The sequence below is a fragment of the Palaemon carinicauda genome, chromosome 6, assembly GCF_036898095.1.
Source record: "Palaemon carinicauda isolate YSFRI2023 chromosome 6, ASM3689809v2, whole genome shotgun sequence".
Classification (NCBI taxonomy): Eukaryota; Metazoa; Arthropoda; class Malacostraca; order Decapoda; family Palaemonidae; genus Palaemon; species Palaemon carinicauda.
This window is the reverse complement of record NC_090730.1, coordinates 15,789,360-15,802,072: the sequence shown is the minus strand read 5'-3', so window position 1 is coordinate 15,802,072 and position 12,713 is coordinate 15,789,360. Positions and strand designations below refer to the sequence as shown.

Sequence of the window (12,713 nt, the reverse complement as noted above, 5' to 3'; positions counted from 1 at the left end):
TGTTTTTGGATCACCCTTTGGCTAACTCTTTGAAACAAGATGTCTGACGTTTCGCAAGCCCCCTCCCATAGACGATGTAGGTCTTGCAATAGGCGTATTCCGAAGGCCTCGGTAGATCCTCACACCGCTTGTTCTGACTGTAGGGACAGGCCCTGTCTATTAGAAAATCGATGTGAGGAATGCGCCGGACTTTCGGAATTGGAATTTGTCCGTCTTTTAAAATATTCATCTAAGTTAGAGAGAGGTAGAGTTAGGAGAAGTTCTTCTCACTCTTCTATGTTTTCCTCACCTCATGATCCCCTACCTTTTCCTACCCCTGTAGTGGCTACCCCCGAACCTACTGTGTGCCCTCCGCCTGATATGTCAGTTGTTTTGCGTGCTATTCAGGCTTTAGGCGATAAAGTAGAATCAGTGGTTAGTGACCATAAGTCTCTGATGGCCGAAGTTAAAGAACTGAAGGTCAAGAGTGCAGTGGGTGGTATTAGTGCCAGTGCTGTGACGAGTGCTAGTGTCGGTGCAGTGCCAAGTGCTAGTGGTGCCAGTGTGGTGCGTGAGGTTTTTTCTGTGCGAGCCAGTCGTCCTCCCAGTCCGGGACCTCTTGCAAGCTCCCATGCCCAGGGGAGAAGCAATGTCGAAGGGCTTAAGGGTTCGACAGGCCTTGTTAGGCGCACAGAACTATCCTCGGTGGTTGCGGGCGTGTCTTCCTTAGACCGTCACTCCCACCTGCAGACGATTGAGCCCGTCTTATTCTCGTCCGCTGATCAACTAGCAGGGAAGAAACGTTGGTCTCAGGTCTCGAGACCGCTTAAACGTAGAGTCCAGTCCGCGAGTGCTCAGCCAGGTTGCAGTCATTGGCTCAGCTCTGACTCGCCTCAGTCATCTGTCGACTGTACTCCGCCCAAGAGGAGTAAGGTTCTGCCAAAACAGAGCCCGACTGTGACTTTACCTCAGTCTGTTATCGTTTCTGCCGATCCCAAGTGGACCCTGCTTCAGTCCATGCAAGCTCAGCTTTCGGACTTGATGCGTGAGTGTCGGGCTGAGAGTGTTGCACCTCCTCCTCCGCCTACACTCCCTCCGCCTGTTCTCGCTCCGCCTGTGCTCGCCCCGCCTGCACTTGCTCCGCCTGGTCGCAGCACCATCTGCCAGGCGTACGATGTTGAGCCACTTTCGGAGTTCGCTGTTCCCAGTGGTGTTCAGCCTCAGCCTTCTTTAAGGCAACCCTTGCTTTGGGATCAGGAGAGTTATTCCACTCTTCCTCCGCCTCCCCTTGCTGCTCCACCAGTGGTGCAACTCTCGGTTGGGGTACAACAACCTCTCCCCTCCGTGAGTCTGTCTGCTCAGCCATCGCTGCAGCGAGCTCAACCCTCCTCAAGGCAAGCTCCTCTACACCCTGGACTTGCGCCTCAGGAGCCTCAGCTTGCGAGAACTTTACCTTGTTCTGCGCAGCCTCAACCTCATCATGCTCCGCTCATCTCACAGGAACAGGAACGGACTACTCCGCCTCCGTCCTCCGCTCAGCTTGTGCAATCCTTGGGTTCAACCTCTCTTGCTAGGAGTCAACCTCCTTCACCCATGCGCCTGCCTTCTGCTTCGTCTGTTGTTCAGCCTTTGCAGTCTGAGCCTCAGGTTTTCCCTCAACAGTTACTGGAAGAGGAAACCACTGTTATTGTTCCTACCCGTTCTGACTCTGCGGTTCAGCATTCTGGTCCGATCGCTTCGCTACCCTCTGCTGATGAGGTGTCGGATGATGAGGAGGCACACCTTGATCCCTCATCAGACGTGGACGAATCTAAGCTTTCTCCACTGTCGATTGATTTTCGTAAGGTCTTGGCTCTACTCAGGGAGATTTACCCAGACCACTTCGTCTCTGCTATTCCCCGCTCTCCACCATCTGAGTTTTCGCTGGGCGTACAACAAGCTAAGTCCAACTATACTAAGCTTGTCCTAGCTAGATCCTCCAAGAGGGCTTTAAGGATCTTAGGGGAGTGGCTGCAGTCTAAACAACACCTTGGCAAGACTTCCTTCATGTTCCCTCCAACGAAGCTCGCTTCGAAAGGTTGCGTTTGGTATGCCACAGGGGAAGCACCAGGCTTAGGAGTACCTGCCTCTGCCCAGGCTGACTTCTCAAGTCTGGTGGACTCGCCTCGGAGAACTGCTATGAGACGCTCGAAGGTTTGTTGGACCTTCTCAGACCTGGATCATTTACTGAAAGGGTTGTTCAGAGCATTTGAAATGTTCAACTTTCTCGACTGGTGCCTGGGGGCCCTCAGCAAGAAAACCTCTCCTGCGGACAAAGATTCTGCCATGCTAATAATGTCCTGCATGGATAAGGCCATCAGAGATGGATCGGGTGAGCTAGCGTCGTTATTTGTATCAGGGGTGTTGAAGAAAAGGGAACAACTGTGTACCTTCCTTTCCGCCAGCATTACACCTTGCCAACGGTCACAACTCCTTTTTGCTCCTCTCTCAAAGTTCCTCTTTCCCGAGGAGCTAGTTAAGGACTTGTCTGCTGCCCTGATACAAAAGGACACGCACGATCTTGTAGCCTCATCGGCTCGTAAGTCTAAGGTTGCCACCTCAGTCCCCAAGACTTATCGCTCCCCAGTGGCTGATACCCCGGCTACGAGGTTCATACCGCCCTTTCGTGGTAGAGCCCCCAGCCGAGGAAGCTCCCGCCCAGACTCTCACAGGAGCAAGTCTAGGAAAGGATCCAGGACATCTAAGGGAAAGAACTGACTCTCAGTTTCTCCAGACAACAGTAGGAGCCAGACTCAAGATCTTCTGGCGAGCCTGGGAGAAGAGAGGTGCAGACGCACAGTCTGTCAGTTGGCTGAGGTACGGTTACAGGATTCCATTCTGCCTCAAACCACCTCTGACCACATCGCCCATCAACCTCTCTCCCAACTACAAAGAAGAGGACAAGAGGCTAGCATTGCAACAGGAGGTGTCGCTACTTGTGCAGAAGAAGGCAGTGGTTATAGTCCGGGACCATCAATCCCCGGGCTTCTACAACCGTCTCTTTCTTGTGGCCAAGAAGACAGGAGGTTGGAGACCGGTGCTGGACGTCAGCTCTCTCAACGAGTATGTCACCAAGCAGACGTTCACGATGGAGACGACCAAGTCGGTCTTAGCAGCGGTCAGACAGGAGGACTGGATGGTCTCGTTGGACTTGAAAGATGCATACTTTCACGTTCCCATTCATCCAGACTCCCAACCTTTCCTGAGATTCGTTTTCGGAAAGGTTGTCTATCAGTTCCAAGCCCTGTGTTTTGGCCTAAGCACAGCTCCTATGGTCTTTACTCATCTGATGAGGAATGTAGCGAAATTCCTACACTTATCGAACATCAGAGCCTCCCTCTACCTAGACGACTGGCTGTTGAGAGCCTCCACGAGTCGTCGTTGTCTGGAGAACCTCAATTGGACTTTAGACTTAATCAGAGACCTAGGTCTATTAGTCAATATAGAGAAATCTCAACTCATTCCCTCCCAATCCATTGTGTACCTGGGAATGGAGATTCAGAGTCAGGATTTTCGGGCTTTTCCATCGGCCCCCAGGATAAACCAAGCCCTAGAGTGCATCATGAGCATGCTGAAGAGGAGCAATTGCTCAGTGAGACAGTGGATGAGTCTCACAGGGACCCTCTCATCACTGGCCCTGTTTGTCGAGCTAGGAAGACTCCACCTCCGCCCTCTTCAATTCCATCTTGCTGCTCATTGGGACAAGGGGTCGACTCTAGAAGCAGTCTCTATCCCTATCAACCAAGAGATGAAGACCACTCTCCTGTGGTGGAAGCACAATCTCCTTCTCAAGGAGGGTCTATCATTGGCCATCCAGACCCCCAATCTTCATCTCTTCTCAGATGCATCGGACTCGGGCTGGGGTGCGACCTTGGACGGACGGGAATGCTCAGGAGTATGGAACAAGGAACAAGGATTACTCCACATCAACTGCAAGGAACTGTTAGCAGTTCATTTAGCCCTGTTGAACTTCAAGTCCCTCCTGCTAGGCAAAGTGGTGGAGGTGAATTCAGACAACACCACAGCCTTGGCTTACATCTCCAAGCAAGGAGGGACCCATTCGAGGAGCCTTTACGAGATCGCAAGGGACCTCCTCATTTGGTCAAGAGGTCTAAACCTCACTCTGGTCACGAGGTTCATCCAGGGCGATATGAATGTTTCAGCGGATCGCCTCAGCAGAAGGAATCAGGTCATTCCCACGGAATGGACCCTCCACAAGAGTGTGTGCAACAGACTTTGGACCTTGTGGGGTCAACCTACCATAGATCTGTTTGCCACCTCCATAACCAAGAGACTTCCGCTTTATTGTTCCCCTGTTCCAGACCCTGCAGCGGTTCATGTGGATGCTTTTCTTCTGAACTGGTCCCATCTCGACCTGTACGCATTCCCTCCGTTCAAGATAATAAACAAAGTTCTGCAGAAATTCGTCTCGCACGAAGGGACACGGCTGACGCTGGTTGCTCCCCTTTGGCCTGCAAGAGAATGGTACACAGAGGTACTGCAATGGCTAGTCGACTTCCCCAGGACTCTACCTCTAAGAGTGGACCTTCTACGTCAACCACACGTAGACAGGTTGCACCCAAACCTCCACGCTCTTCGGCTGACTGCCTTCAGACTGTCGAAAGATTCGCTAGAGCTAGAGGCTTTTCGAAGGAGGCAGCCAGTGCGATTGCCAGAGCTAGAAGAGTTTCCACTCGTAGAGTCTATCAGTCTAAATGGGAGGTCTTCCGAAGCTGGTGTAGAGCCAATTCAATATCCTCTACCAATACCTCTGTGATCCAAATAGCTGACTTCCTTCTACATCTTAGGAATGAGAGATCCCTTTCTACACCTACGATTAAAGGATATAGGAGCATGTTGGCCTCAGTTCTCCGTCACAGAGGTTTGGACCTGTCTTCCAACAAGGACCTTCAAGACATTCTCAAGTCTTTTGAGACGTCTAAAGAACGTCGTCTTTCCACTCCAGGCTGGAATCTAGACGTAGTCTTAAGGTTCCTTATGACATCTAGGTTCGAACCTCTCCAGTCAGCTTCCTTCAAGGATCTTACCCTCAAGACTGCTTTTCTCGTTTGCCTTGCAACAGCTAAGAGAGTCAGTGAGGTTCATGCCTTCAGCAAGAACATTGGTTTTACAACCGAATCTGCAACATGTTCTTTTCAGCTTGGATTCCTAGCAAAGAACGAACTTCCTTCACGTCCTTGGCCTAGATCGTTCGAAATACCTAGCCTCTCCAACATGGTAGGTAACGAACTAGAGAGAGTTCTTTGCCCTGTCAGAGCTCTCAAATATTATCTGAAGAGGTCTAAACCTATTCGAGGACAGTCAGAAGCTTTATGGTGTGCCATCAAGAAACCCTCGAGACCCATGTCCAAGAATGGGCTTTCGTACTATATAAGGCTTCTGATCAGAGAAGCACATTCTCACCTAAAGGAGGAAGACCTTGCATTGCTGAAGGTAAGGACCCACGAAGTAAGAGCTGTAGCTACTTCGTTGGCCTTTAATAAAAACCGTTCTCTGCAGAGCATAATGGATGCAACCTATTGGAGGAGCAAGTCAGTGTTTGCATCATTTTATCTGAAAGATGTCCAGTCTCTTTACGAGAACTGCTACACCCTGGGACCATTCGTAGCAGCGAGTGCAGTAGTAGGTGAGGGCTCAGCCACTACATTCCCTTAATCCCATAACCTTTTTTAACCTTTCTCTTGAATACTTTTATTGTTGTTTTTTATGGTTGTTACGGTAGGCTAAGAAGCCTTCCGCATCCTTGGATTTGGCGGGTGGTCTATTCATTCTTGAGAAGCGCCTGGGTTAAAGGTTTGGTAGAGGTCCTTTAGTAGGGGTTGCAACCCCGTGTACTTTGGCACCTTTGGGTTGATTCAGCCTCCAAGAGGAACGCTGCGCTCAGTAAGGAAGACGAACTTTAAATAAAGAGGCAGAGTAACGGTTCTATTCGACTTCCTTACCAGGTACTTATTATTTCATTGTTATTTGAGATAACTGTTATATGAAATATGGGATACTTAGCTATCCTTTAATCTTGTACACTGGTTTTCACCCACCTCCCTGGGTGTGAATCAGCTACATGATTATCGGGTAAGTTTAATATTGAAAAATGTTATTTTTATTAATAAAATAAATTTTTGAATATACTTACCCGATAATCATGATTTAATCGACCCTCCCTTTCCTCCCCAGAGAGAACCAGTGGACCGAGGAATAATTGAGGAGGTGTCAACAACAAATGATTGAGTACCTGGCCACAGGTGGCGCTGGTAAGTACACCCCCTTCTAGTATTGTGATAGCTGGCGTATCCCTCCATAGAATTCTGTCGGGCAACGGAGTTGACAGCTACATGATTATCGGGTAAGTATATTCAAAAATTTATTTTATTAATAAAAATAACATATCTATGGATTACTTTGATTTTTTCCCTGGAATACCAGTATATAAATATACAATTCTGGATTTAGAAGATCACATATTAACAAAAGATATATATGTTACCTTGATGCTAATAATTTAAGAATGGCTATCTAGGCTTTTATTGTATCGTATTGGATAAAGTTGTCATTTGTGAAAGCATCTTTGTGTTGTGGCTGTATATTTCATTACAGTGGAACTGTTTTCTAATGATTTCACCACTAGAAAATGTGTGATGTACATTTGTGTTATATTGGGATTTTTATTTTATATATCTTTTTTATGCCTTTCACTGTACATTTTATGAATAAGTATTTGAGTGTCATTAGATTGTATTACAGGGTGAACTAACATGTCTCACTAACATGACTTAGTCTGTTTTTTTTTTTCCATTTACATTACAATTGTTTTATGAGACTTTGTTCCATTGTACAATTGTTGAATTTGTAAATAACTTTTTTTGTTATATTAATTGTTAGCATAATGGATAATAATATATTCTCTTCCCAACCCATTTCCTAGTAACTGTAATTATTGCTAGCATGTACTGGAGTGAATTTGGATGGGTTATGCAGTTGTAACTATTTGTTCTTTGTTTTGTCCTACAGATTATGTTATGGTATAGACATCTGAAACAAGTAATCTTCAGTACTGGACTTGATTAAGAGCTTGAGACAAAGGATTCCTTATTTTAGATTTTGCAGTGCTTTTAGTATTATGGAGGTACCTATACCTTTTGTAGGCCCTATTTGGTTGTGAACCAATAAGTGGGCAGAATTTTGTTCATTCCATATGCTAATCGGATACATTATTTTAAAGAAAGGTACCACCTAGTAATTGCTCCCTGTCTGATTAGAGCTTTTATCTTTTATGCTTTGCACTGTAGTGCAGCGAGAGCATTTAATAACTGTTCTTATCCACGCAAGATGTACATACTTAATTATCGTAATGCCATAGCAACTAGTCACATGGTTTTATGTGATAAGATATTTGAGGTGAAATGGCATTGGCCATAAAAAACTTTTATTAAAGTCAGTCTAAGATGAAGTGATAAATCATATAAGCATCTACTTTGGGTAAAGAAAGCAATCATGCAGTCGTCAGCAGATATTATGTATGTGTATGTGGCCCGTCAGGCCTGTAAACCGACAGGAAGCGATTATCCTGCCCTAGAAGTAAATGATGTAGTTCATGTGACATCTGAGTTTATACATCGACAAAATGTAAATGTCGAAAACCCAGATGGCTGGATATATGGAGCCAATCTACGCACCGGGCAAGAAGGATACTTTCGAGGTACCGTTCTCCAGTTGTGTTGCTAATAGACAAATTTGTGTAGAGTGTAGTTTGCATTTGGAATAGAGAAGTGATGCTTCTGGAAGGGGGCAAAAGCAACTGTACAATATTGTAATATGTTGTACAAGTTTCTGTAACATATTTTAAGCCAAGGTGTCCTGTTTGCAGCACTGTAAAACCTAATGTTAACACTGCACCGCTTTCTAATCTCTAACTTAACATCTTTTCAGTGATGCTTTGTAATATTTAGTTGCTGTTAGTCTCTGTACCATTTGCTGTTAGTTGTTGATTCGTATAAACAGCATAATGTGTAGTTGCTTATATTGTTGCTTTTTGCTTATTTGTATGCATAATTAGGTTGACCTAATTTTAGCTTTGGGATTCAGGTGATTTTCTTCAGTGGTGATATGCATTCTGATTGCATACTAAAATCATTAAACTAAATAAATTGCCCATTAATATTTTGAATAAGAAACACTTAACATTTTTAATAGAACAGCTGGGAGGCTAATTCTATTTCAAACTAATCATTGTTATTTATTATGCACTATTAATCTAAATTTACTAGTGAGTAATATTGTTTTGATTCAGAATGACAGTGTAAATTTGTGTAAGGATTGGCAAATTGCAATTTTTAATATTTCTTCTTTTTTCACCATTTATTGCTAGGAAAGACAGTTTATTACTACGTTATTTAGTCTTTTATGTAATCTATATTAAAAAAAATCTACTGTAGTTGATCCTAACCTTTTTAAGAATATTCATAAGTTTTATGTTGCACATGGAGAATTTCTCTAATTTAGTCAAAGTAGAAATGCACAATCCTGTTCTTTTTTTATCATCTATCCCTATTGACCATCTGTCAGGTGAGGAATCAATGATTTTTCTGTGTTATTTTACTAAATAATGTTCTCCGCAATGGCTGGAGATATTTTTTTTCCAGGTGTTGGGTTTGGTTGTTTGTTTGTTTTTGGTTTCTGATGGAGTTTGGAAGGTCTGTTCGAAAAGATGCTTTGGGAGAAGTTTTAAGATATTGAAAGTGATTTTATACTGAGTTTGTTTGATTTTGTTTTGGGTTTCAGCTTTGAATAAATTGACAAAAGCACACTTTCATTATGTGCTTTGGAATTCAGTCTTTGAATATTGAATTAAGGAGATTTGATGATTTTTTTTTTTTTATCATGTGGTTTTGGATATCATTTTGATAATGTTTTGTGATTAGTTTCTGCCTATCAGTTGTTTTTGGTATTTGATCATATTAAATTATTGAGAATTATGCCTGAGGTCTGTTTTTTTAATGTAACTGTTGCAGAGGGATAGTACATGAGCGTACTGTATTTTGTGGTGAGCTTAATGTAAGGGTGATATAGTTGGTGGTTTCACAGTTTTAAGTTTGCCTTTTTTATATCAGCCATTGGTTTTGTTCCTTAAATTGCATAAGGGACTGAACAAATTGTCTAATGATAGATTAAACCCATCTTTATTTTTCAGGATATTGCTTAGTACTAAATGGAACCACTCATGCTAGAACAATGTCACAACGAAGACGCCTCTATTCTCGAGACATGAGCATATCATCAATAGGTGGAGGAGACTCTCAAGTAAGTGCAGCACTGTGTCGATAATCAATGTTTGAATTTTTTTCAAATGGTAGTAAAACTTTATTGTCTCAGTGCATAAAGACACCCAAGACCTATTGTGTCTATATGACAAACAAATCCCATATTTAGGATACTGGTTGCCTTAGTATTGAATGGTTGTGTTGGGATAGGCTGGGTGCCCACTTACAAAGGATAGATCTAAGGCTTGTCCTGGATGTGAGATCATTATCAAGTAATAGATATTCTGGAAATTTATTCCCTGCTTTTAATTGCTTACTGAGCAGTGGCAGAAGGGCTGGATGAACAAGTCACCATCTAGAATTTTATTTTTTATAATAGATTTATACCTTGAATTTATACAGTAAATTTGCTGACCTGGAGACTAGTATTCATGAATATTATTGAAATAGTTCTTTTTATCTCCTAAAGAACACTATATTGAGGCAGCGACTTGGTACTGAAGTGATCAGTGACCGAGTAATGATATCTACAATTATATACACTATCATCATCTCTCCTATGCCTATTGACGCAACGGGCCTCATTTAGATTTTGCCAGTCATTTCTATCGAGCTTTTAAATCAATACTTCAATTGTCCTCTCCTACTTCACGCTTCATAATCCTCAACCATGCAGGTCTGGGTCTTCTAACCCTTCTAGTGCCTTGTGGAGCCCAGTTGAAAGTTTAGGGAACTAATCTCTCTTGGGGAGTGCTAAGAGCATGACCAAACCATCTGCATCTGCCCCTCAACATGATCTCACTCACATATGGCACTCAAGTAATCTTTCTTATAGTTTCATTTCTAATCCTGTCCTGCTATTTAACTCCCAATATTCTTCTGAGGGCTTTGTTCTCAAATCTACAAAATCTGTTGGATATTGTTTCATTGCCATAACACGACTCATGTCCATACTTTAACACTATGCACAACCATTTTTAGTGTCTGGGAAACTGGTCTCTTGCCAGCCGAGGATCAACAGAGTGCTTTCTCTAGCCTTGAAATTAAGAGCCTCTCAAAAAGAATAGTTACAGAAAGCTGGTGAGCTGTATTTTTTATTCATATCAAGTGGTCAATAATTTACTTTAATTTTACTTTACTCCGACATGCTGTACTCTTTATTATTGTTATAAACTTGCCGTGACTACATGTAGTGTGGAAGGTTCTGTTTCCAAAATAACTGTTTAACCCTCTACCTGGTCTCAAGTTCAGGTCAGACATGCATAATGTATTTGACTGCATTACTTCACATGATGTGAATGTAAGAGCTTTTTTTCAATATTAAACTTAGCCGGTGATTATATAAGCTGCAGCTCTGCTGCTCGACAGAAAACTCTACGTTCAAAATCCGCTATGCAGGTAGGGGGTGTACATCAACAGCGCCATCTGTCGGGCAGGTACTCAGTACTCAATGTAAACACAGAACTCAATTTTCTCTCTGTCGTGCTACCGGCAAGACCTACTAAATTCGCTGTTGCTAACTGGATTGGTTTTCACATCTTTTTGGTGAAGTACACATTTCTAGTTTTGAGCTTTCGCTTTGCAGGCTTTATCTTCAATACATCCTTGCATTCTTTTGTTGATATCGGATTATTTGTTGATGACTTTGGATAGTTTTTGAATTCCCCTTTGACTAATTCAAAATGGCTGACCCTTCTCAAGTCCCTAAATTCAGGAAGTGTAATGCTAGGGACTGTTCAAGGCGTCTTCCGAAGGCCTCTATCGATCCTCACACCGTTTGTTCCAATTGTCGGGATAAAACCTGCCAATTGGAAGATCGATGTGAGGAATGCGTTGGGCTTTCGGAATTCGATTTTATCGAATTCCTTAAATATACACGTAGGCTAGAGAGAGATAGAGTCAGGAGAAGTTCGTCTCGCTCCGTTGAATTTTCCTCTCCTCATGCCCCACAACCTATTCCTTCCCCTGTAGTGGTTGCTCCTGATCCCCCTTCTAGCACTCAAGAACCTTCGATGGCAGATATGATGCGTGCCATCCAAGCTCTGGGTGAGAGAGTCGAGTCCTTGGCTAGTGACCGCAACCAGCTCATGGCAGACGTCAAGGAGCTGAAGTGTAAGAGTGCAGTGGGTAGTGATAAAGTGAGTGATAGTGTTGTGGATAGTGTTGCGCTTGAGGGTTCGTCTGTTCGTGCCTGTCGTCCTCCCAGTCCGGGACCTCTTGCAAGCTCCCAAGCCCAGGGGAGAAGCAATGTCATACGACCAAAGGGTTCGAGAGGCTTTAATCAGCGAACAGACGTTCCCTCCGTGGTTTCGGGCGTATCTACCCAAGATCGCCCCACCCACACAAAGACGAGAGAGCCCATTTATTCCTCGTCTGCGGAAGAGGTTTCTCGTAAGAAACCATGGACCAAGGTCTCGCGGCCTCTTAAGCGCAAGTCAGTCCCTTCCGCGCAAGTCCAACGGCCCAGTTGTAGCCACTGGGTCAGTTCGGACTCGCTGCAGTCTTCCGACGACTGCTCACCTCCTAAGAGAGGCAAAGCGGTACCGCATCAGGCAGTCACACCGTCTGTTGCCGCACCTGCTCCTGTAGACCCTAAGTGGTCTTTGCTGCAGACCATGCAGTCTCAGTTAACGTCATTGATGCAGGACTTTCGTGCGGAGAAGGTTGACGCTGCACCAACCTCTAGCCTACAACCACCCACGGTTGTGCGTCCTGTGGACGCTGAGGCGACCTTCGGCCGCACTCCAGCTGAGAGAGTCCCGCCACCCATGCGCTGCCAGCCGCATGTTGACGTTCAGCGACGCACGGAACCTTCCGTTGACGTTCGCGAGGTACAACAACAGTCTAAGTTGTTTTGTTTTGACGCGGTGCGTCAACCTCCGCAACCCATTGTGGTTACCTCTGCTCGCCCACATCAGACTAAACAGTCTGGAGTGGACGCTATGCGTCCCCGCGCTGCTATGGTTGTTGCCAGTTCACAGACTGGGCAACAGTTCCATGACGTTGCGTCCGGTTCAGTCACGCGTGCACCCGTGCTGCCGGACTCAGCTGACCAGCTGATTCCTACTCCTTTGCCGCTGCCTCCTCAATTCTCAGATGATGGACTCTCTGATGATGACGACGCGGCACACATTGATGACCCACATACGGACCTTGACGAACCCAAGACCACGCAACCCTCTTTGGACTTTAGAAAAGTTCTTGCTCTGTTCAAAGAGATGTATCCGGACCAGTTTGTGTCTGCGGCCCCACGCTCCCCTCCATCAGAGTTTGCTTCAGGTACGCAGTCATCCTCGCCTGCCTTTACGAAACTCGTCCTCGCCCGCTCGTCCAAGAGAGCTTTACGAGTTTTAGGAGACTGGATGCAGTCCAAAAAGGACCTAGGGAAGACAGCGTTTTCTTTTCCCCCTGCGAGAC

At 44.8% G+C, this 12,713-nt stretch overlaps 1 protein-coding gene across 1 annotated transcript in view; it reads left to right on the top strand.

Moving 5' to 3' along the window:
* The window catches only part of LOC137642877 (uncharacterized), an 86,310-nt gene that overhangs the window by 19,430 nt on the left and 54,167 nt on the right, over positions 1-12,713 (top strand). Inside the window, exons 3-4 of the mRNA XM_068375745.1 lie at positions 7,048-7,735; positions 9,227-9,336. Coding sequence (XP_068231846.1) covers positions 7,531-7,735; positions 9,227-9,336 — 315 coding nt within the window. The 5' untranslated portion in view covers positions 7,048-7,530. The remainder of the gene's footprint in view (positions 1-7,047; positions 7,736-9,226; positions 9,337-12,713) is intronic.